General features: G+C 49.3%; 7 protein-coding genes across 15 annotated transcripts; 6 read left to right on the top strand and 1 right to left on the bottom strand.

Annotated features, from left to right (window-relative positions):
- Positions 1–2982: 2982 nt before the first annotated feature.
- LOC9651040 lies at positions 2983–4095 on the top strand. The gene is made up of 5 exons (XM_024677293.1): positions 2983–3363; positions 3426–3608; positions 3674–3743; positions 3794–3865; positions 3914–4095. The coding sequence occupies exons 1-5, from the start codon at positions 3064–3066 to the stop codon at positions 3961–3963; spliced, it is 675 nt and encodes a 224-aa protein (XP_024533061.1). The 5' UTR covers positions 2983–3063; the 3' UTR covers positions 3964–4095.
- Positions 4096–4127: 32 nt separating this feature from the next.
- On the top strand, positions 4128–4625 carry LOC9650421 (probable glutathione peroxidase 8). Of its 2 annotated transcripts, XM_024677298.1 has the most exons (4): positions 4128–4212; positions 4269–4345; positions 4404–4465; positions 4525–4625. In XM_024677298.1, exons 1-4 carry the CDS (start codon positions 4135–4137, stop codon positions 4542–4544), a joined length of 237 nt encoding a protein of 78 aa, XP_024533066.1. In that variant the 5' UTR covers positions 4128–4134; the 3' UTR covers positions 4545–4625. The 2 variants fall into 2 exon arrangements, with proteins under 2 accessions (XP_024533066.1, XP_024533065.1); XM_024677297.1 differs by having other exon boundaries at positions 4404–4616.
- A 432-nt stretch (positions 4626–5057) lies between these two features.
- LOC9650572 (acetylornithine aminotransferase, mitochondrial) lies at positions 5058–6840 on the top strand. The gene is made up of 3 exons (XM_002972189.2): positions 5058–5571; positions 5675–6142; positions 6194–6840. Exons 1-3 carry the CDS (start codon positions 5119–5121, stop codon positions 6716–6718), a joined length of 1446 nt encoding a protein of 481 aa, XP_002972235.1. The 5' UTR covers positions 5058–5118; the 3' UTR covers positions 6719–6840.
- A 170-nt stretch (positions 6841–7010) lies between these two features.
- On the top strand, positions 7011–10137 carry LOC9650573. 4 transcript variants are annotated; one of them, XM_024677273.1, is made up of 6 exons: positions 7011–7230; positions 7567–7593; positions 7640–8508; positions 8565–8818; positions 8876–9852; positions 9922–10137. In XM_024677273.1, the coding sequence occupies exons 1-6, from the start codon at positions 7023–7025 to the stop codon at positions 10113–10115; spliced, it is 2529 nt and encodes an 842-aa protein (XP_024533041.1). In that variant the 5' UTR covers positions 7011–7022; the 3' UTR covers positions 10116–10137. The 4 variants fall into 4 exon arrangements, with proteins under 4 accessions (XP_024533041.1, XP_024533040.1, XP_024533043.1 ...); XM_024677272.1 differs by having other exon boundaries at positions 8876–10137; XM_024677275.1 differs by having other exon boundaries at positions 7147–7485; positions 8876–10137.
- Positions 10138–11777: 1640 nt separating this feature from the next.
- On the top strand, positions 11778–12928 carry LOC112347065. The gene is made up of 2 exons (XM_024677292.1): positions 11778–11809; positions 11862–12928. The coding sequence occupies exon 2, from the start codon at positions 11877–11879 to the stop codon at positions 12684–12686; it is 810 nt and encodes a 269-aa protein (XP_024533060.1). The 5' UTR covers positions 11778–11809; positions 11862–11876; the 3' UTR covers positions 12687–12928.
- A 327-nt stretch (positions 12929–13255) lies between these two features.
- On the top strand, positions 13256–17101 carry LOC9650574 (zeaxanthin epoxidase, chloroplastic). 5 transcript variants are annotated; one of them, XR_002992652.1, is made up of 17 exons: positions 13256–14257; positions 14313–14475; positions 14541–14615; positions 14671–14771; positions 14848–14963; positions 15022–15233; positions 15289–15380; positions 15449–15563; positions 15630–15733; positions 15795–15840; positions 15899–15963; positions 16014–16118; positions 16182–16236; positions 16282–16370; positions 16427–16514; positions 16583–16811; positions 16879–17101. XR_002992652.1 is itself a non-coding variant. In XM_024677278.1 (17 exons), the coding sequence occupies exons 2-17, from the start codon at positions 13734–13736 to the stop codon at positions 16670–16672; spliced, it is 2040 nt and encodes a 679-aa protein (XP_024533046.1). In that variant the 5' UTR covers positions 13256–13319; positions 13563–13733; the 3' UTR covers positions 16673–17096. The 5 variants fall into 5 exon arrangements, 3 of the variants coding, with proteins under 3 accessions (XP_024533046.1, XP_024533045.1, XP_024533047.1); XR_002992653.1 differs by having other exon boundaries at positions 16185–16236; XM_024677278.1 differs by having other exon boundaries at positions 13256–13319; positions 13563–14257; positions 16583–17096.
- Positions 17102–20280: 3179 nt separating this feature from the next.
- On the bottom strand, positions 20281–21935 carry LOC9650575. The gene is made up of 2 exons (XM_024677290.1): positions 20475–21935; positions 20281–20417 (listed from the first exon to the last, which is right to left on the bottom strand). Exon 1 carries the CDS (start codon positions 21594–21596, stop codon positions 20715–20717), a length of 882 nt encoding a protein of 293 aa, XP_024533058.1. The 5' UTR covers positions 21597–21935; the 3' UTR covers positions 20281–20417; positions 20475–20714.
- Positions 21936–22032: the final 97 nt, after the last annotated feature.

Below are 22032 nucleotides of genomic sequence, written 5' to 3' on the forward strand. Positions count from 1 at the left end.
CAGATGGAAGAAGCACCTATCACACACTTTATATAAATATAAATGGCAAGAAAAGATTGACTCACCCCTCCACCTTCGTTACTGCCCAAGTGTAAAACAATCTCCCGGACGAGCTCTTCATCCCGAGGGAAACGCTGGTAAAACTTCATGTTTTGGAGCAGGACACGCTTGTAGCAAGCACGATACACGGCCTCGGCAGTGCATCCAGCGTCAATAGGAGGAAGACCGCCCGTGAGTAGCACTTGCTCCAGGCCGGATGGTGCCATGCTTAGATAAGTAACGGCACAGAAACCACCATAGCTCTGGATAGGAAAATCATTTCAAGGTTGGCGTTGCAAGTGTTTAAAAAGCGAGAGCTTTACGTGATATTGAGACTAGTCATGCATCACAGTGACTTCATTACCACTTTTGGACTCCAACGATTTCACTAGTAAGGAGCCTTCCTCTTCTTCTCAGTTGAGCGGTCACGCGATCTAGAGTCCTTGAAAATGCATGATCTTCGCTTATCTCAAAACTTTAGCTGATTATGATTGAAAGACTTTAGGTTGAACCGATGGATTGAGAAACTTCAACTTGAGCTAGTAGAGGAAAGCTCCTTATTAGTGAAATCGTTGGAGTCCAAAAGTGGTAATGAAGTAACTGTGATGCATGACTAGTCTCAATATCAGAAAAACTGATGCATTTTCGCCTGAAAATTCGTTCCTGAACTTCCTCGAAAATGCATGATCTTCGCTTATCTCAAAACTTTAGCTGATTACTTTAGGTTGAACCGATGAATTGAGAAACTTCAACTTGAGCTAGTAGAGGAAAGCTCCTTATTAGTGAAATCTTTGGAGTACAAAAGTGGTAATGAAGTAACTGTGATACATGACTAGTCTCAATATCAGAAAAACTGCAACTTGAAAGGTATGCCAGTTTTGCCTGCAAGGGGGTCCATTTCCTACTTTGCAAGCACTTTCAAGTCATCATTTTGGAGGTTTCATTCTTTTACAAAGTTTTGGACAACGTCATCCTGTACCCAAGTTGCTGGACTGAACTGCTTCCTGTGCAAATAGATGAACGTTTTTGAAATTTACAAGATTCAGTTGGAATGATCTCTTCTACATCACGGTCCAAAAAGACCACTCTGGTGTTGCTATATCTGTAGATGAGCATAAATCTAGTTGGAATGACCTCCTCCACATCACGGGTTCAAATGATCTCCTAGGAAAATCATTTGATATCTACCGCTACATTGGCAGCGGCAGGAAGGAGTTGAGGATCCAAGGGAGGCGGAGCTGGAGCCAGGACGTGTGGCCCGGCGTGTGGATGTCCGCCAGCGACAAGTGTGTCATCGGCGCGCAGACCTCGGGGCTGCTCATCGTCTTCCGCCTCGTCTCCTTCGTTACTGCCTGTGGTAGGGGCTCTCCAGGCTGTGGAGTGGGGGGATTATGTCCGACACGGACAGCTCCCGGACGGACAGGAAAGCCGGGCACCGAAAAGGCGACGATGGGAGTGGCCAGGACAGCAAAGTTGACAGGGTGAGGCGCAAGGCGGAAGAGAAGCGGCTGGCTAGGCTAGAGAAGGAACAGATGGAGGCCGAGGAGAGAATGCAACGGGAGGAAGTAGCCAGGCTTGTAGACGAGCGCAGAAGGCAGAGGGCCGATGCTCAGAACGACAACAAGATGGCTGTCTAAGGCGGGAGTAGTGACGAGCAGGCCCAACGCCCGAAACAGGAGAAAGCCCGGTCACGAAAAGCAGTTGATGAAAGTCAAGGCGTCGGTGTTGAAAAAGCAGGACAAGCATGTTGTGTCCGCGACGGCAATAGCTGGTACCACCTCGTCAAGCAAAGCGAACGCAAATGAAGGAGTGGCGCGTAAGCCATCTGCGTGGAACCGGATCTCTTGGGCGTGGGGTAAAGGAAGGATGACCAAGCACCACCAGAGTATCAGTGAAGTTCGTAACTTGTTCTTAAGACTCCGCTGCTTTCAAGTGACACGGGTAATCGTTGTCTGCTCAGGTCCAAGGCTTGGATGCTTCAACTAGCACATCTCCTGACATCGACGGCGTCCCGCCATCGCCATCGCCATCACCATCATCTGCTCTAGTTGAGGCTGATCTCCAAGCGCTTCACGACAGTGCTTCCTTGACTAGTCCCCGCTCGTGCAAGAACGAAATGTCACCAGTCGACGATTGTCTTCCTCCTCCTTCCCCGTCCCAGTCCGTCTACTCGACGTTCATGGCCAGTGTGTCCAGTCTCAGATGCACAACCGGATTATGACGGATGGGTGGCTAGTGACTTGGCTCCCAAGTCGACGTGGAAAATGTGGGAGGCACCCAACCTCGATCTTCCAAGGCTTACTCAGTGCATCAACGGCGTGGATCCAGTGTCGTCCCAGCCCAGCAGTGACCTGACATCGTCATCCCTAAGCAGCGGCCCGGTCGGCATCGTCCCGAGCGTCCCCATCACCAATAACCTGTGGTCCAACTATCATGCATTCTTACAAGTGCTAATCATGGGTGAGTTTCCGGCCAGGCTGCACAAGACCAAGTCGTTGCCCATCAAATACTGCGATGTGGCATCTGGCACCACCTTGGTGACGACGTCCCTATCAGCTGCTTTGGTACAGGTTCAAAGGTGGAGCTCATCTTTGAATGCCCCAAGAACATTTTCTCATGGGCTCTTTCCAGTTGACCCCGACTTTGATCCTCGGGTATTCCGAGTCGTCCACCAGGAGATACCCTCGGAAACTCTTTGGCGGAGATAGACTTCCGATGGAAATGCTGCTGCAGACAAATAACGTCAACGAGTTTGACCGGTCAGAGACGGTCAAACATAAAGTCAACGCCGAGCCGTCATCTTCGAATGCCCCAAGAACATTATCTCGTGGGCTCTTCCGCTTGGTTACCCAAGGAGAGATAAAATTTATTAAGTTCAAATTTGAATCTTCACTTTTGATAATCTATAAGAGCTTCTCGTTCCAACAGCTGGAAGAACCTCGTGTCAGGTGGAATGAATGCGATCCCGCTTGACCTAATTTGGGTATTTTGGTAGGGTTTTTGGAACTCGCGATCGATCGATCCATGGCGCTTGCTGCTGCGACGTCATCGGCTCTGGCGGGGAGGATCTCGCTGCTCCCGTCGCTCCCGGCTCTAAGCGAGAGATCGAGCATCAGGTGCGATTTCCAGCAGCAGCAGCAGCAGCGGCGGCGGCGGCGGAGCCCGGAAATGCTGGTGCTGAGAGCGACGGGAGGGGGAGGGGAGAGTGTGGAAGTGGAGCAGAAGGAAACGATCCTCCCGTCTGGCGAGTGGCCCGAGAATTTCTCCATGCTCAACTTCGAGGATCTCACCGTGCACTTGGAGCCATCGCTGTTTAAAGCCGAGGTTTGTGTGTTTTCTTGCATTGCTCCTTGTTTGCTGGGTAGACAAATTCCTTTCTCTTCCAGGCTCAGCCATCTACGTTTCTCGCGGATGTCATGTCTAGGGAGCTGATCACAGCTTCTCCGGACGCGCTGCTGGAGGAGGTCGATCACCACTTCTCGCATATCTCCGGGCTTCCGGTGGTGGACAAGGATTTTCACTGCGTTGGTGTTCTGTCCAAGAAGGATAGAACCAAAGGCTCTAAAGGGGTACGTACCACGATTGCATTGTAGATTTGACAAGGTTCTCTTTTAATCGTTTCTGGTCGTTCCAGCTCAAGACGCCTATTCGGGAAGTGATGAGCTCGCCCGCGATCACCTTATCTGCTGACAAAACTGTGTCCGGTCAGTCTAGGAAGAAAGAGTTTAATCTGCGACTAACACCGAAAGCACAGATGCTGCCGTGTTCATGCTCAAGAACAAATTTCATCGGATTCCTGTTGTAAACAACTCGGGCCAAGTCATTGGTAATGTATTCTCCCGTCGCGATCTCGCTAAACTCTTGAAATTTCCAGGCATTGTCACGAGAACTGATATCTTCACAGCAATGGAGGGAGGATCATAGCGATGAAACTTCGTACAAACCCGTAAATAAAACAGTTTGCAAAATAACTTCCGGTGCCGGGATTACAACGGATTAATCATTAACACCTTGGAAAAGTATATTTTTCATATTAGAAAAGGATATTCGATTTTACAAAGTTCTGGTTAGGGCAACGCGATTTTGAGGACAGCTATGGCGGGCGACGAAGAGATCGTGAACATGAGGGAGCCGGCCTATACTTTCGCCAGCATCTATGAGATCGATGTTAGGGTATGCTTCCTCCATCCAACTCGCGTTTGTTTTCATAGATCGATTGGTGATCACAGGACAAACACGGCCAAAAAGTTTCCATGAGTAAATACAGAGACAAGGTTCTTTTGATCGTCAATGTCGCCACAAAATCGTGTGTATCTCCTGTTCTCGATTGATTGCATTCTCCATTTCTCATATGATCCATCCAGGGCGTGTGCTTCAAGCATGTACAAGGAGCTCAACGAGCTCCACGTAAAATACGTGGACGAAGGTTCTTTTGATCTTGTGTTTCTTTCTCTGGGATCCTCCAAACTATAGCTTCGATTGCAGTCGTGATTCGCCAGGGCTAGAGATTTTGGCATTCCCGTGCAACCAATTCGCTGCGCAAGAGCCACTCAGGACGGAATATCTTCAAGAGACAGTCTCTTCTCGATTTGGGCCACACTTCCCACTCTTTGAAAGGGTACGAGAGATTTCTCACTGAGAATTGGATCCAATTCGAACACTTGATCGAGAATTTTGACGATGTTTGATCCACAGGTGGATGTAAATGGCCCAAACACCGCAGTTCTCTTCAGGTACCTCAAGGACAAGAGCGATGGCGATCGAATTCGCTGGAATTTCACAAAGTTTTTGATCAATCGAACTGGTGGAATTGCTGGGAGATACGCCCCTCACATACCACCATACAAATTGGAGGTTGGCTCTTCCCATTCTAGCATTTCTTCATCAATTTTCTTTGACATCAGGAAGATATCAAGAGCCTCTTGGCTGTGGAGCTCCCATTTGAGGAAGAAAAGAGAAAGAATGCCGCCAAGGAAGAAGAACAGGAGGAAGAACCCTAAAACGTTTATAATGTAGGAGGGGAAATGGCGCACGTGGAAACTGCGCCAGTGGAAGTAGTGTTTTTAGGGTTCTCAGGCTATGGCATGCGGTCAGAGCCGCCTCAATGGCTGCTACATCGATTCCTTCCAGCAGCAGCATCAGCATCAGGGTGTGGCATTCTCGCGGCCGGCATTTGGAGCTCGCTGCAAGCTCGCACCTAGATTTCCCAAGAAAGCGCTGGCGGTGGATGTGCGCCAAAATGCGGCCACTGACACGCAGGAGCAGCAGCAGCGAGCCCCGCTCGAGTGTAGCCAGGACGTGATCGATGCCGAGGCGAGGCTGTTCGTCCACACCTATGATCGAGTCCCAGTCGCATTTGTGAGGGGGCATGGATGCAAGCTCTACGACATCGATGGGAAGGAGTACTTGGACATGGCGGCTGGGATCGCTGTGAATTCCCTGGGGCATGGCGATCCACTGTGGGTGAAAGCCATCTTGGAGCAGGCTACCACGCTTGCGCATGTCAGCAATGTCTATCACTCCTTGCCTCAGGTATGGAATTCTTTCTCTCTCTCTTTTTTTTTTTCTCTCGATGTGTTTGGATGGGAGAGATCCAAGAGAAGTTCTTCTAAAACTTCGTTCATGGTTCTTCCAGGTGAGACTCGCAGAGAGATTGGTCCAATCCTCCTTCGCGGATCGCGTCTTCTTCTCCAACTCTGGCACCGAGGCCAACGAGGCCGCGATCAAGTTTGCAAGAAAGTACCAGAGGGTGAAAGCGAAAGAGAAGAGCGACAAGCAGGCATCGTCTCCTCTCGTGGAGGATCCCATCCCGACGGACTTCGTTGCCTTCTCGAACAGCTTCCACGGGAGAACTCTGGGAGCGCTGGCCCTGACGAGCAAGGAGAAATACCGCGCTCCGTTCGAGCCGATCATGCCCGGGGTCAAGTTTGTGGAATTCGGCAACTTGGAAGCCGCCAAGAAGATCGTCCAGCAGCAAAGAACCGCGGCGGTTTTCGTAGAGCCGGTCCAGGGCGAAGGTGGTGTCTATCCAGCCATTGGCCATTTTCTCGAAGGCCTTCGAGCGCTTTGCTCCAGCACTGGAACTCTCCTAGTGTTTGACGAGGTAAGTTTCAGCACTCTTTTTTTCTTTCGCCAACTTTCCAAAAACTTCCAGGTCCAGTGCGGTCTAGGCCGAACCGGAAAGCTCTGGGCGCACGAAGCATACGGCATAGAGCCGGATATCATGACTCTGGCCAAGCCGCTAGCTGGGGGATTACCGATCGGAGCGGTGCTCGTGACTCAGGCAGTAGCGGACGCCATCGTTCCAGGCGATCACGGCAGCACTTTTGCGGGGAGTCCTCTGGTGTGCAGCGCGGCTCTGGCAGTTCTAGATCGGCTGCAAGAGCCCGGGTTCCTGGACAGCGTCGCGAACAAAGGCAACCATCTGCGAGACCTCCTGAAGCGAATGCTGGCACCGTTTCCGCACGTAAAGGAAGTTCGTGGTGCCGGGCTGCTGGTTGGGATTCAGCTGGACGTATCGGCGGCGCCGCTGGTGGCGGCGGCTCGCAGCAAAGGGCTGATCGTCTTGACGGCGGGGGCCGGGGACGTGGTGAGGCTGGCGCCGCCGTTGGTAATCTCGGAAGCGGAGCTGGAGCAGTGTGCGGAGATCCTTGTCAGCTGCATTTCTTCATTGGATTGAACAAGTTTGTTAGGATTATAACGATCAAAATGCGCGAGTTCTTGATGACTGTGTTTTGCGATTTCTCGCAATCGTGCCGTCTTAAAAAAGATCTAAGCTCAAGACATAAGCCAATTTACCTATCTATCAATCCTCCCAGTCAATGAAGGGTCAACTCAAAATCAACAGTTTGAACAAAATATTTCCGAATATTCTCTGTCAGTCAGGAATTATGAAAAAGGCAATTAAGGATCATGGTCGGGATTCTCAATATTGCATGCTGCGGAGTGCCAAGTCCTAGGGTTTCATGGAGTTCGATGCCGACATGCCTGATCGAGGCACTACGGTGCGGTCGTTTCTTGAATCCCAAGTAGTCGGGAAACCGGCCGTGATTGATCGAGCTGTGCAAAGCCTGGAATCAGAGGGCTACGAGTTTGTGGGGGAGTTGAAAAATCTCACATACGACGAAGTGATCCAGCTAAGGGTGCCTGTCTTTGCTGCTAAGAAGCTTGAGCCGCACCTCAAAGTGCCAGGTATGTCGTCTCTCGCTTCGCCTTTGTTTGTATGGCTATGACTGTTGTGTTCTGTTCCTTTCCTATGCCCCTTGTTTTCTCTTTGATCCATGTCGGCTATGGAGTGTTGCCCTTTGGCTGTGTGTATGCCTTCGGTTTCTTTTGGAGATTGTCGCTGCGTATTTGCCTCAACAATCTATAGAGTATCTTGCCTGGCTCTTTGGGATCTTGGCTTATGAAATCTGATGCCTTTTATCCATGCCTTCTAACGCACAGGTAAGATGCTATCGCTTGATCTTTTGTCTGGCTGCATCGTTTGTCGTTCCTTCTAAACACGATTTTTTTGTAATTTTGCAGCGGCGAGAAGAGAGCCCATTACCAAAGGTACTGAACGCCTGCTCGTCCTTTATCAATAGTGTTTGTTTTGCAGGGGTTGTGGAAGCTATACTACAGAAGTTTGGGGATCAACTCTCGGGCACTATTTCCAGCATGACCCCAGAGCACGCGTTCAAAAGAAAGTTCCCGCTCACCAAGGTTCCAATTTGCCAGATACCGGTTTCGGGAGGTTGGCAACCGAGTCTTTTGTGGCATGATCTGGAGCAGCCTCTTGGTTCTGGAAGGATTCTTTCATTGATTAAAAGATCCAAGCCCAGTCTTTTGATTCTATTCGGCATCTCTGGATCCGGAAAGACACGTTGCTTATACGAGATTGCGGTGCAGCAGACCTGTCTTTACTTCTCGGGCGTGTGTTCCGGTTCTCCTACTGCTGATGGCTCCCGGGACCTGTTGGTTGTGTCCGAGACACTGCAGAGGCTGTATCCAACAGGCCCGATTCCCGTTTCATCCCTCAAGACCTGTTTGAGGGCGGTGATCCTATCAAGGCTTTTCATTCACTGCAAATTTGACGACCTCCTCAAGCCACTCAGCAATTTGACGTTTCTTTTCAAGCAGGTTATGCACCGGCAGCTCAACTATATTCAGGCTGACCCTTGGGCCTATTTAACCGGGTGCATCTTGACGTTGGCGGAGTCAGCACATGATCTTCCTGCATTGGAGTCTGTGTTGAGCGAGATGCTGTATGCGTACACCTGGGACTGGCCGATTATTTTGGACGAGTGCCAAGAGGTGAACACATATCTGAAAGACAGGTTCATGACAGGGGATGGGGAGACGGGCAGCCTTAGACGATCAATGCTTGATACGTTTGTTATCGCTCTACAGGATGCTGGGTTCAAAAACACAGTAATCTTTGCTGGGACCGGGAGATCGCTATTTCATGTGGCCACTCACGTCTCCGAGGTATATTGTATGTGTTCCTGCGTTTCATGAATCATGGCTAATGTTTGCGTCCATAGACTCTGAAACACCGTGCGAGCATCTACTGGTATACATCCTTTGGCGAGTTTCGGGATGGTGAGTCCCTGAGGCAATATGCTAGCAATGTGCTGGAGGATTGCAGCGTCATAGACTTTGAGAGGCTCGGGGTGCTGTACAGAGGAAGATATCGGGCGTTTGTTACTGCTCTTGAGCTCTATATCCTTTCTAACCCGCCTGCAGACGCAGCTACAGGGTTTTTCTTGGATTATGCCAAAAAGACAACATCCATGAGGTACGTGAAATTTCACCAAGCGGCAGAGCTTCTCGACTGATGATTGGAATGCCACAGGGGTGCATCAGCAAGCCAGGAGATACGTGGAGATATTATGGACACAGTGAACAGGACTGTGCTCGATGATGTCTACCGATTTTTTTCACGAGTCCCGAGCGATGAATTGGCGGCAGCGAAAGCTTTAGTTCAATCAGTTGTTGCGAACCACTTCTTTGGTACAGGAAAGGTGGTCGTGCTGAATCCAACGTTATCACTGGTGGAGTTTGGACTTGGGAGACTTAGTTATGAAGGGCACGGGCTGATGCAGTGGGTGTATCAAGGTCACGACGGAATTATTGGGCATGCTGATGCAAGCGAAGGATGCCAAGCTGTAGAGATCTTCGAGCCACTGGTTTGTCGTGCCTTGTGGCACTATTTTCAGGAGAATTCCTCCTTGCAACATATCCAACAGCATCATTTTCTGGAGAAGGCCGAATTAAGTGCCAGTGCCACTGGGGAGGTTTATGAAACTGCCGTTGCAGAGATGATTGGGAAGCATTTAGACGGGAAGTGTCTGGCTGATCTTTTCTCATCGTGGAACACACAGCCGATTCCTGCTATCTACAACAACACTGCAACTCTTGTCAGGCCTAAGGTTGATCACCTGAACCTCGTTGGGACCGAGACGGAGGACTTCCGTTTAATCGATTGGATAAACAGCGTGACTAGTGGTCAAGACAACTTCTTTACTTTCTTTTCGACGGGCAGGAATAAGACTTGCGGCCCGGACATATGGTGGTTTTTGACAGTTACGCAATATGCACAACCTGAGCAGGGAGACAAGCTTCAATGCGCTGGAGAACCAAGTAGTGGGGAGCAGGCAGACGATCGTCAGTCAGTGACAACTTTCATCATATGTGCAGCTCAAATGAAGACTCTCCAGAAAATGGCAAGGGGTGACTATCAGAAGGCTATCTCTTCGTTGGATAGTAACAAGTTATTCTTGCACAAGAAGGGTGGTAAAAAGGCTGTGACGAGGGAAGAGGACGACGAAGGTGCGAAGCGAGTGAGGGAACTCGCAAGATTTGGGTGCCTAAAACTTGTGGTCACAACGGATTTTGTAGATTTGACGAAGTTCCAGCCAAAGGCTAAGCAACATCCAGCAAAGTTGAGGAAGTTGAACACTGCACATTGTCAACAAGACTGTGTTCCAGGAGATGTTCCAGCGTTACTCGGGGTTATTGATAGTACAAACATTTGCATGTTTGTTGAGCGATGGTTGATTGAGAGTGTCAAGATTTGTAAGGATTCTCACTGAATAAAAATCTCTCTTAGTGGTTTTTATAAACTATTTAGTATTTTAAAGAACTCCGTTCTGAAAAGCTGCTTTTCACTCTAGAGCCAATGCCAGGAAGCTGCTCATCTCATGAGATGTCCACTTCAATGAAACTTCATGATATCCTCGTCCAATTCCACTACTCCTTTGTCAAGGCTGCCACCTTGTTCCAGTCTTCCAGCAATAGCCTATTGTACCACTGTCAGCTCTTGCTTTGCTCGGGCCTCCAGCCTTGCTAAATCCAGTCTATTGTGCTTGATTCAAGTCAGCACTACACCTGAATGACCTGCTCCCACAAGAAGTGGACTTGAAGGATCTGCAGTAAGAAGTGGAAAAAACAATGTCTCATATGTTGTGCCAAGTGAAAAACATTGTCAAGGTCATTTTCAGACTTGCCTGAGTAGAATGCAACTACTCCTTCCACCAAGGGCAAGCACAAGGACAGATCCAGACTTTTCTCACAGCATACTTGAGAGTCTTGTCCAGACTCCACTTGCTAGAGTGGAAATTCATTGACACTGAAGAGTCTTCTACCAGGGGAAAATGAAAAGCTGCTTTTGAGGAGGTTGTCAAGAACAAGACGATCACTTTGGTGAAACAAGCGAGGTTGCAAAACAATAATTACAGGTGAGAGATCAAACCCTAGTTGAGCTCCCATTCAAATTGCTATTGTGATCCTTTTTGTATTAGTCTTTAAGGACATTGAGAATGTATATATGAACTACATTTACTCAATCTCATCCACACCAACACGACAACAGCACACGAAGTATGAAGATTGCAATACTGATAAACACACAAAAACCCTAAACCTTAAATAGGTGATAGCAGATGCACTCCCTAATGAGCACATGTTGGAGATGCTGCTTGAACTTCAGATTGCTGGCTAAGCTCCCCTTGTGAGATTGATAGACTCAAGGTATGAAATAGGCCTCACCACTGTGGTCAATTATCAGTCAACAACCAAAAATTAAAATATTCTTTCACTGTCAGAATATTGACCAAGTTAACATGGCATATACCATTGTGTTGTGCTTTTTGGTCGTGAACATGTGATTTTATCCACACACAATGCTTTGGAAACCATGACTTTAGCTTGGAACAAGTGAAATTGTGAAAATCCCTCTATGCTAGTATATGGCAGGACTACATAGTTCTCAATTATAAAATCTCTTAATAAGAATTTATAAATCTTAACTAACTGTCAAACTTCTTTTATAATATTGTTAAAAACATTTAATTATATTTTATACACTAATAGTATAATTAATAAATTTTCTGTGAAAAAAGTTTTTGTCTTACATGATTTGTTTTACATTTTATTTTTATAATTGAAACCTTGATCTAGAATGGTTGTATAAATACACTTTGAACTCATACCAACCAATTTATTATTTTTGTTTGAGAGTTAGCTTAGCTGGGCTATAATGTTTGTTGTAATTAGTAGTTGATTGTATTAAAGTGTATATCTTCTGTTTTGTTTAATAAACTTTTATATCAGGCAATTTTGCAATTCATATTTAATAGTGGTTTAAGTTTTAGAATTTTAAGAAAATTATTTTGGTTTAGGTTATGATCACTATGTTTTTTTCTCTTTATCAATGAAGTTATTATTGGAATAGACTCTAATTGCCCTCACCGAAAATGTAGGGTTCTATTGGAATAGGACGCTTCAGGTGGGTTTACCTTTTTCCGCGGTTTTATAACCATCGCTCTCTGTAAATGAAGGGATACGACAGCAGCATGGGAGAGTTTGATGCTCTGGGCGATGATCTAGTGCTCGACATCTTGTCTCGCCTCAAGCCAGCAGATATAATCCTTAAAGCCGGGCGCGTCTGCAAGCAATGGCGTCGCCTTGCACGCTCGCAGGAGCTCAGGGAGCTTGTGGCTCGCAGGACCGCTGGAGATCCAGATCCAGATCCAGAGCCGTGGTTTGTGCTACAGCGTGGCCACCGCTTGCTCTTGTATCCTTCACTGGAAGCTCTTTTCACCAATCAGGGCTGGGGTGAGCTTGATCATGGCTCCTTCTCCGTCGGTCCGCCGGGACACAGGTTTATTCTCCTGGCGTGCGCGCTGGGGCTTGTGTGTGGGAGGCTGGAGGATCTGGACGAGGCTGGCGGCGAGGCCATGACTTTAGCTGTTGGAAATCCACTGACGAATGCGTGGAGATTTCTTCCCCGGATTCATGTCAAGGAGAAGCCGCGCAGATACTTTATTAGGGTCAAGAGATCGGGGCATTACCATGTGATGTTGGAATTTGAGGGGTTCGGCCTGGATTATCATTCAAAGTCGAAGGATTGGGAAGCTTGTCCTCGTCGTGCAAAGCGAAGGAAGCTATCCTTTATTGGGTCGAGGAAAGACGGGCTTGAAGACAGGCTTGAAGGCAGGTTTGCATTGCGAGTGAGGAGACGCTCAAGGAGCAGATTGAATATCTGCTTGGGGGATGACGGATATATGATTTATTACTGGGGTCTAATTGGCGAGAAAATGATTTTTATGGAGGAAGTAAGCGACATAACCTTTGCGTTCGTTCCTTCGTTAGCAGTGCCATGACACAGATTTATATCCGACCATTGTTTAAAAAAAACGAAAAAGAAGGAATGAGGAGATGTAGCTATGCTTTCCGATGAATTTGTGAGTAGCGTTGTTGACGCTTGGCCGCACAAGATCGGATGGTGGCGTCAACTTGATAACCAAAGAGCAGAAGTCGAGTTGGCAATGTTAGAGGATGAATAATCCCACATATCTGCCTATGGTTTACAAGAGAAATTTTTTAAAGAAGAACAGAGTTTCTAGCTTTTAGACCATCTGTGTGATGTTTGGCAAAATGGAATTGATCCATGAGGCCCACGCATTGTGGAGTTGGGTTCCTGACCGGTCCAGTTATTGCAGATTTGTTTGTAGACTGTTTTTCTTCCAAGATCACGAGGAAAAATCCGACCTTTGGACAAGGAAAGGTAATCGAAGGAGAGACCATGCCATCTTCCGGCAGAAATGTAATCACGATTGAAAGTTTTTGGAACATAACCTTGTCAATCCATAGTTCTTTCAGGCTATCTACATTTTATATTTGTATCGTTCAATACATTCCCCACGCTCGCGTATTTTTGCGAAGGGTTTAGGGTTGGCTGTGGAGGAGGCGGGCAGTGGCGCAATGTCCTCCACTGGAGCACTGTTTGATGCGCTGTAAGATTCTTTTGCTCCATTGCAAGATTCTTTTGCTCCATTGCTTGCTTCTTTATCTTTTCCCCGGATTAGTGCTTGAAATTGTTGCTTCGGCCCAGCTTTGTGATGCTTTGACCCTTTCATTTTCTTCACCAAGTTCTTGTTTGGAGGTTATGGTGTAGTCTAGATTAGCTTATGTTGATGTGAGTGCCCTGGAGATAGGATGGCTCCTGGATTTGTGCTCCACTGAAACTTGTGGTGCAGATGTTTAATCCAAAATTCTAGACAACCTCGCCATGATTCTGTGGTGAGCTCGAGTGCCATTTGGAAATATCAGGAGCTGCGGAGTAAGCTGGCTTATATATCTCGCAAGCCCTCTATTCTCGGGTCGATTTTCGGGGAAGAGCTTCTTCGCATTTCTCGACGCTTGGCGAGATGAGCTTCGTGGCCGTTCCACGGCCTTCCTCGGTGAGCTTTACAGGCCAGGCTCTGGACTGCGTACTGTGCCACAAGGGAGTGTCCTCTTTATCCATCCAGGCAGACAAATCCAGGAGCTCACTTCACAAGAGACTTGCGGTGGAGACGAATGTTGTCACTCGAAACGATGCGGGCGTTGTCTCTACAGCCAAACCGGAGGAGAAGTTTCCGGTGGAGGAAAAGGAGGAGAATTTTCCTCAAAGCCAACAGCAGGTTCCGACACTTCTCATAGCAGGAGGTGGAATTGGAGGCCTGGTCCTCGCCTTGGCGTCTAAAAACCAAGGCCTGGATGTGAAAGTTTTCGAGAGAGACCTCAGTGCCATCCGAGGTGAAGGTCAATACAGAGGGCCCATTCAAATCCAAAGCAACGCTCTGGCCGCGCTCGAGGCTGTCGATTCTGCTGTCGCGGACGAGATAATGGAGAATGGCTGTATTACTGGAGACAGAGTTAATGGGCTTGTCGATGGACTTACAGGAACTTGGTATGTTTTTAAAGTTTTTTCCTTTGTCTTGAACGTGATTTCTTTCCATGCACAGGTATTCCAAGTTTGATACTTTTACGCCGGCCGCGGAGAACGGTCTGCCCGTTACTCGTGTCATCAGTAGAATGAAGCTTCAAGAAATCTTAGCTCGAGCTGTCGGTCCCGAGCTGATTGAGAACAATGCAAACGTTGTGGAGTTCAAAGACGACGGATCAAAGGTATTCGCTTCTTGTCCACGAGAGAAGATATTCTTGATCTCAAGACTAGGATCTGATTTCCGCAGGTGACAGTGAAGTTGGAAGACGGGCGATACTACGAAGGAGACGTTTTGATAGGTGCAGATGGAATAAGATCAAAGGTAAGAAGGAAAGTGCGTTGCTTTCACTGGTGCTTTATTGTTGTTGAGGTTCCAGGTTCGCGAACAGCTTCTCGGCTTTCAGGAGCCAACGTACTCTGGATACACTTGCTACACAGGAATTGCGGATTTTATTCCTCCAGACATCGACACCGTCGGGTAAGTTTCGTTTCATAGGAATGCTTCGCAGGATTTCTTCTAACTGGTCGATCTCTCATTTTCTTTTTCTTTGTAGATACCGCGTTTTTCTAGGACACAGGCAATACTTTGTTTCGTCGGACGTGGGATATGGAAAAATGCAATGGTATGGATTTTTTAAGGAGCCAGCGGGTGGCACTGACCCTCCCGGAAGTGAGTTGTATGCAAAAAGCTATGGCGGCGATCAACTAACAGCCGCTATGGACTGTAGAACGGAAGGAAAGGCTGCTCAAACTTTTCGGCGACTGGTGCGACGGAGTTGTGGACCTGCTGCTCGCTACTCCGGAGGAGCAAATTTTGCGCCGGGATATTTATGATCGCGTTCCCATACTCAACTGGAGCAAAGGCCGTGTTACTTTACTTGGAGACGCCGCCCATGCCATGCAACCAAACATGGGCCAAGGAGGTTGCATGGCGATTGAGGTAACTTTGGAAAAGTTTCCTTCATTTGCTTCACGAACGCATTGTAAACTTGCAGGATGGATACCAACTTGCGTTGGAGATAATCAAGGCATTCAAGGAGAGTGCCAACGAGAATAAATTCGTCGACTTTTCACGAGTTCTGCAAAGGTGAAAGTTGGGGAACTCCCATTCCCAGTGGCTGATGCTTTTCCTGTTCTTCCTTTTTTTTTCCGCAGTTATGAGAGCCAAAGGAGGCTGCGAGTGGGTGCCATACATGGGATGGCACGAATGGCTGCAGTAATGGCTACTACATACAAGCCATATCTTGGCGTAGGACTCGGGCCTTTATCGGTATAGCGTTTGTGATTTTCCCGGCTGACAATGCGGACTTAACAACCAGCTCTTCTCCTTTGGCAGTTCATAAAGAAACTTAGGATTCCACATCCAGGCAGGGTTTTCGGAAGATTTTTTGTCAATATAGCAATGCCGATGATGCTTAGCTGGGTGCTTGGCGGCAACAGGTTTTTTTTATCTTGCTGTGTCTTTCGTTGCATAAGATAGTTATAAACTGTGCTGTCGCAGTGCTGCTTTGGAAGGCCGAACGCCCTCATGTAGATTAACTGACAAGGTTGGTTTGTCTGTTTTCTCGTTGGTTTTCTATTGATTTTGTTACATTTCTTCTACAGGCTAGCGATAAACTCCCGGAATGGCTCAGGAATGACGATGCTCTAGAGCGTGCTACTTCAGCAGAGTGAGCATGGCCAATTTTTGTTTCTTACGGAGTAAAGCATTAATATACAGGTGGTACCTCGTACCTGATGGTGAGCAAATGCCATTTCAAGGAGACATAACGGCATCGGGGAAGAAGCTCTTCAGACTTGAGCAGGGACTTTCGAACATCATTGGGTAATTACTTCTTACATTCTCTTGGAGCCTCTTCTCTCTGACTCAGTCCGGCTTATATTTTAGCAGGAGAATGCCAGCCAACAAGGAAGGAAATGTTTTCGTGATAGATAGCTCTCAGGTACTTTGCAATTGTTTTAGTTCTTCCAGAGAATCTCGAATACAGGTTGCGGATAAGCACGCCGAGATAACGTTCGTAAATGGGGCGGTTTTCCTCACGGACTTTGGCAGCGGTAAAGGCACCTGGATCACAAAGTAAGTAGGCACGTCCTCGCTCGTTTTCTTAACCGAGTTTGTGAGCTTTTACGCAGCGTTAATGGTGGTCGTTACAAAGCTCCACATCACGTCCCCGTTCGGCTTCACGCAGGAGAATTACTGGAATTTGGAGAAGGCAAAGAGGTAATAAACAGCAAACCTCGTTTCATTTATCATCCAGTCTTATGTGATCTCTCTTCTTGGATTTCAAGGCGGCCTTTGGAATCAAGCAGAGAAAAGAGTCCATGCCAAGCGTTGCCAGATCGAAAACACCACCAGGGATGGCTCTTGCGGTGACCTGATGAAAGATGTGAAAAACGCAACGTAAAGAGCGTTTTCTTTCGTTTCTTCATCATTTTTAATCTGTGAGCCAGGGAAAAGCTCTATAGCAAACTTGTCGTGGATGGGAACAGCCGTATCAAATATCTCGAGCAGTACTGGGTACATTTGCGCTGCTATTTGATGACTTTGGTTCGCCTTTTTGGTACTCTAGCTATTCTTCTCGCAGGCATTGAAAGAGACAACGGCGAGAACCCGAGAAGAAGAGAAGAAAAATGGAGCAGTGCATGGACAGCGCGAGATAATCGCTGGACGTGAAAGGCGCCGAGCTTCCGTCTTACTAAAATACTTCGTACAATCGGAAAGCAAAGGTGGCGGACGTTGTTGACTTTGAATGCCAGTCTTGTTTAAGTCTTTCCAGCTAAAAAAAATTCCAAGGTTTGATCTTAAAATTTTGCGAAGCCGGCCAATATCTAACAACACTACAAAGCTCAAGTCAATGGAATCTAGCGAAACAGTAGGCAGCGGCGAGTAGAGAATATTCTGCCAGCCGCACTGGGTTCGATTCTCCTCTCTCTCACTTTTTCTTCCTTTTAATACTTATAGGTTACATTTCTTTTCTCTTCGTCCTCCCATCATGCGCTATGGTGATTGCGCGTGAAAGGAGGCTTCTTTGTTTCTTTCCATTCTTTCTTCCTGGCTCCAAATCCACAGAGCGATCGCGATCGCTAGCTTCTAGGATCGCTGGTCGGTTGATTCTTGCGATTTTTTTTGTCACGCTCTCGTGCGCGCGCGCATGATCGCCCAATTCTCCCCTCTTCTCTTCTGTGAGACCTATCTATAGGATCGTCATGGCGGATCTAGAGCACAAGATCAATCCTCGCGCGCACAGGGCGGGGCTGCGAAGACTCTCCGAGAGGGCCAACGCATTCTCCGAGAGGATCTCCGCCTCTTCTTCCTGTTCTTCCTCCTCCTCCGCGGGATCATCCCTCTCTTGCGACTCCATCGCCCAATTCGGGAAGCAGCTCGCCGATCACCTGCGCGCCAGCGGCATCCCTCTCGCGCCGGGCCTGTCCGACCACGAATTCGAGCGAATCGAGGCGTTGCAAGGCTTCTCCTTCCCTCCGGATCTCCGCGCGCTGCTCGCCCACGGCGTCCCCTCCGGCGCTGGCTTCCCCGACTGGCGATCGGCGTCGCCCGCCACGCTCGCGCGCTGGATTGGTATCCCGGGCGCCGCGATTGGCCACCGGGTGGAGCGATCGGGTCTCTGGCGCGGCGGTAGTCCGCGCGGTACGCTGCCGCATGCCGCGCGTCGCACCGCGCGGTACCGGTTTCAAACGAGCCCGGTTATGGTGCCCGTCTTTGGCCTCTTCTTCCTTCCCGCGTCGCCGGCTCGCGCTGGAAATCCCCTCTTTCTCGTCCACAATGGCGCGATCGTGTGCTGCGGCGGTGGAATCGGCGAGTTCGTGCACATGGCATTCCTGGGTCTCGACGAGAATCGCAATGGCGGCGCGGATGATCGAGAGGAGGGCGAGGGCGAGTTCCCGTTCGCGATCGAGGAGGAATTCGAGGAGGAAGAGGAAGAGCCAGATCGGCGGCGGTGGTCGACGAGCTTCGTGGAGAATCGCTGGCCCATGAGGTCGATGCTCTTCCTCGAGGAGCGATCGAAGTCTCTTCCGGCTGGGTGCCGCGAGGCAGCGGCGGCGGCGATTGAGGGCCGCGAATTCGAGTCCTGGGGGAGGAATCTGGACGCCCTTGCCACGACGCTGGGAACGAGGAAGAAGAAGAACAGGGCCGAAAAGATTCCCCAAGAAGATTCTCCTTCTCCTTCCTTGGGGCAGCAGAGGACGAGCTTCGCATGCTATGGATCATCATCGCGGGCCAAAATCTACGAATTGGGCGGCAGCAAATCGATGCCAGGAGCGCGTTTGAATCGGATCATCACCAGGAATTTGGCAGCTTTGCCCAGGAATCATTACCCTCCTCCATCGACCGCCGGGAGCTCTTCGTGCTCGTCCCCTGTTGCCAGGGCCGGCGGCGGCGTGAGGAGGATCGAGTTCTGGAGCGATGTCGCGGACAGGATGATCAAGCAATCGACGAAAGAGGAAGAAGAATCCTTCGCGCTTTCGATGTGCCTCGCCCCCATCGCTTCTTCCAACTCCTCCTCTTCGTCTAGCAGCTCGGGCCACCACCATCACCGGCGGACCGTGTCCTTCTCGGCAGCTATCGATCGAGCTGTGGATGTGAATTCTTCTTCTTCGGCGACAGAAGCCAAGCGATCGGCAGCAATTCCCGAGAAGATCGCGATCACCTCTCCAAGGTCAGCGGTGAAAACGTCGATCGCCACGAAGAAGTGGGATTTTCCAGGGGATCGCGCGGGACCCATGTCGATTCCTGCCGCGCCGGAAGCGAGCAGCAGCTGGAAGAAATCATCTGGCGACGGCGATGGCGATGGATCTCAGCTGGTGGCGAGCTTGCTCGAGGATGTGGCCGCGCGGCTGAGGAGCGCTGGGTGGCGCGAGGAGGAGGTGCTGGAGATGGTGGAGGGGGCGTCGCCAAAGTCGGTGCTGGACAGCGTCAAGACGAGCAGCTCCAAAAAGGAGGAAGAACAGCACCACCACCGGCAAAATGGATCCACCAAGACTTTGGATTCGATGCTTCTGTCAAGTTCGCTCAAGGCTGCGGGATTTAGCGCGCAGGAGGTGTCGGACGCGCTGTGCTTCGATCTGGGAGTGGAGTGTCGCTGAAACAAAAAAAGAAAAGAAAAACCAGAGAGTTCTAAGAAAGAAAAACGAGAGACTGTAGTGTAGGTACCTTCAACCTCGGAAGGGTCTCGGTGAGAGCTGCCAGTTTTTTCTCGCTCGATTCCTTCACGGACAAAAAGCATGATGTAAGAACATGCGATCAGAAGAAAACGAAAAATAAAAAGAAAAACGAAAGCTTACGTTTAGAGTAAATCCACCACCTTGTTGATTCTTTCGGTGGATCTTCCTCCGTTTTGTCTGTGTGTTTTTGCTTCTTTTCCTTTTTTCTCGTCCTATGTGTAGTGTAAGTGTTCCAGAGCGAAAGAGCGCTTGGATCCAAGCGAGTGTGTCCAAATACTTTTCTCCTGTTGTTGAGCTTGGCAGAGCATTTATCCAAATCGCTGCTGCTGTTGCTGTTCACGGCCCTCCAGACTGCTGCTTAAAATCCCAGTGCTTCAGATTCCTGGTGTTTAGTTTGGAGCATTTTGGCTGTGTCGCTTAGCGCCGAAGTATTTCATCTCGGATGATTCTCTGTGGGCGTCGTCGAGAGATGGCCGAAAGAGCGTGGGGAATTTCCTGTAAGAGTTAGACAGGACATAGCTAGCAATCAGGAGAACAGGGAGTAAAGGAAGAAAAGAGAAATCACCCTCTTTGCGAAGCAAGATGAAAAAACATCGCTGTATAATTAAAGCTGCCGCAACAAACTCACAGTACTCCACCCCAAGACACACAAAACGCGTGAAACACCTATCCCTCCACATGCTGCTGGTGAGCGAAACAAGCAAACAGGCAGGCTAGCCCTTCGGTTAAACTTCAGGCTTCTCAGGCTTGACACGATCACGGACGACTCGACTCGGACTCTCTTGCTGACTTCCAACACGGAGGACTAGCGCAAAAGTCATAGATACCTGGATTTATATATACAAGACGTACATGTGGGAGGAGCGGCGAAGAGCGTCGAAGGTTCTAAACAACTTGTGCTCGCGGTCGTGTCCCTGAGTGAAAGGAAAGGAAAGCAAACAGCCTTGAATGGCGGTGAGAAAGATCAGCTACGAAAAGAAAAAAGATCACAGAAACTTACAACGTCCGAGAAGTCCGAGAAGTCGCTGTTTGTGTCCACACGACATGAGATGCGCTTGTTGGGAGTTTTGTTACTGCTGGTGTTGATAGAGTAGTCACTAAGGAGACGTGAAGAGGCGGAGTTCTTGCGTAGATGGATGGATCAGCTGCTCTAGTTTCCTGTCAATGGACCTATAGCTAAAAACCCGAAAGCTCCTTCTGTACCGTAGAGGACTACGTTGGCGGCTGGGGCAGCGTCAAATCAAGTCGCCACTTGCTGGTCCAGATTGAGGATCCTTTTGAGGTCTTTGGTGGCAAATGCGGCGTCCCAGCAGTTGCATGGCGCTTGCGGCGATGGCGACGTCAAGTTACTGCCCGCAACGTCGATATCTTCCGAGGGCGATCCGCCACTGTTGCTGAAGGCCACCTCCATCGAGAGAGATCGCACGGGAACCGAGAACTTTGGAAATGGCAGTGAGCTTGGGGGTGGGGACTTTGAGTAGGCCGGACCAGCCCACTTCTCGTCCTCAACCTCTGCTTTTGCAGCCCGGTTCTTCGCATCGATCGGCGAGCTCAAAGATCTGTTGAGGCAAGGCGCGACGTTGGCAGCACCGCAAGCTACTTGTTGCTTCCTGTAAGATCCCATCGCCTTGTCATACCTTGTGGACGTAGAAAACGCCTTCTTTGAGCCACTTACGAGCTTCTTCGTCTCTGTGTTACCGTTGGCCTTGACTATAGTCACCTCGACACTGTTCTCTTCGTCCGTGGCAGTGTGGATCTTCCGGTTCCGCTGGGAAGTTCCAGTCAGAGCGTTGTTCCTATCGTGTTGCTGTTGGGCAGCTCCAGGGAAATCGGCCTTTGCTCCCGTACTGGCGGAAGAAGGGTGGTGAAACAAACTGGATGGGAGGGACGAAGAGCGAGACAAAACAGTAACTGGCGGCGTCGCTGGAAGAGGTTGCGGCTGGCGCTCATAGCGGTGGAAGCAATGCGGAGACCATGGGGCGTGGCAAGGATGAGGAGGCGGCGGAGAAGAAGACCACTGGATGAGCGAGGATGGATCCCTCGTCTTCCTCGACCTGGAAAGGATTTGGCTTACCCCAGACATGGAACGATCATCCTCTGGCGCCCGGAGGAGGAATTCCATGGAATCGCGACATGCGGGTGAAGCGCGCTCGAGCGATGAGGGATTTCGGAGAAAGAATGCGGCACTGGCAAAGATTGCGAAGGAGGAGGCCGACTATCGCAAGAATCGCGAGGACGAGCGCGAGGAGAGATCGAAATGCGGCACCTGTGATTACGAGGACGCGCGGTGAATCGGCGCCTTCGATCGATCGCCCCGTCTGTCCGCCCTGCCTGGCTGCCCTAGTTCTAGACAAAGAAGATGAAGCAAAAGAGTGATTTTGGCCGGTAACTTTACCAAAGGCCTTCGCTTCCCCAGCGGGTAAAATTACGTTTACGCGAATCCCAGTCAGCATCACTTTGCAACATATCTCCATGCATCACTTGCCAATATGATTGGAGGAATCTCTCTCTCGTCTCTTTCACATTTTACTCTTTCCTACCCCGCATTTTAAACTTTC

This window comes from Selaginella moellendorffii, unplaced genomic scaffold (genome assembly GCF_000143415.4).
Source record: "Selaginella moellendorffii unplaced genomic scaffold, v1.0 SELMOscaffold_19, whole genome shotgun sequence".
NCBI classification, from domain to species: Eukaryota; Viridiplantae; Streptophyta; class Lycopodiopsida; order Selaginellales; family Selaginellaceae; genus Selaginella; species Selaginella moellendorffii.

Coding starts and splice junctions, on each gene's coding strand:
- LOC9651040 (XM_024677293.1), top strand. CDS start 3,064: ATGGCGCTTGCTGCTGCGACGTCATCGGCTCTGGCGGGGAGGATCTCG. Junction 3,744..3,793: donor TGCTGACAAAACTGTGTCCG/GTCAGTCTAGGA, acceptor CCGAAAGCACAG/ATGCTGCCGTGTTCATGCTC. Junction 3,866..3,913: donor CAACTCGGGCCAAGTCATTG/GTAATGTATTCT, acceptor TGAAATTTCCAG/GCATTGTCACGAGAACTGAT.
- LOC112347065 (XM_024677292.1), top strand. CDS start 11,877: ATGGGAGAGTTTGATGCTCTGGGCGATGATCTAGTGCTCGACATCTTG.
- LOC9650572 (XM_002972189.2), top strand. CDS start 5,119: ATGGCATGCGGTCAGAGCCGCCTCAATGGCTGCTACATCGATTCCTTC. Junction 5,572..5,674: donor TCTATCACTCCTTGCCTCAG/GTATGGAATTCT, acceptor TGGTTCTTCCAG/GTGAGACTCGCAGAGAGATT. Junction 6,143..6,193: donor CTCTCCTAGTGTTTGACGAG/GTAAGTTTCAGC, acceptor AAAAACTTCCAG/GTCCAGTGCGGTCTAGGCCG.
- LOC9650574 (XM_024677277.1), top strand. CDS start 13,734: ATGAGCTTCGTGGCCGTTCCACGGCCTTCCTCGGTGAGCTTTACAGGC. Junction 14,258..14,312: donor GATGGACTTACAGGAACTTG/GTATGTTTTTAA, acceptor TTCCATGCACAG/GTATTCCAAGTTTGATACTT. Junction 16,515..16,582: donor AATTTGGAGAAGGCAAAGAG/GTAATAAACAGC, acceptor TTGGATTTCAAG/GCGGCCTTTGGAATCAAGCA.
- LOC9650575 (XM_024677290.1), bottom strand. CDS start 21,596: ATGGAATTCCTCCTCCGGGCGCCAGAGGATGATCGTTCCATGTCTGGG.
- LOC9650573 (XM_024677272.1), top strand. CDS start 7,023: ATGCCTGATCGAGGCACTACGGTGCGGTCGTTTCTTGAATCCCAAGTA. Junction 7,231..7,566: donor GCCGCACCTCAAAGTGCCAG/GTATGTCGTCTC, acceptor GTAATTTTGCAG/CGGCGAGAAGAGAGCCCATT. Junction 7,594..7,639: donor AAGAGAGCCCATTACCAAAG/GTACTGAACGCC, acceptor TTTGTTTTGCAG/GGGTTGTGGAAGCTATACTA.
- LOC9650421 (XM_024677297.1), top strand. CDS start 4,135: ATGGCGGGCGACGAAGAGATCGTGAACATGAGGGAGCCGGCCTATACT. Junction 4,213..4,268: donor TCTATGAGATCGATGTTAGG/GTATGCTTCCTC, acceptor TGGTGATCACAG/GACAAACACGGCCAAAAAGT. Junction 4,346..4,403: donor GTCAATGTCGCCACAAAATC/GTGTGTATCTCC, acceptor TGATCCATCCAG/GGCGTGTGCTTCAAGCATGT.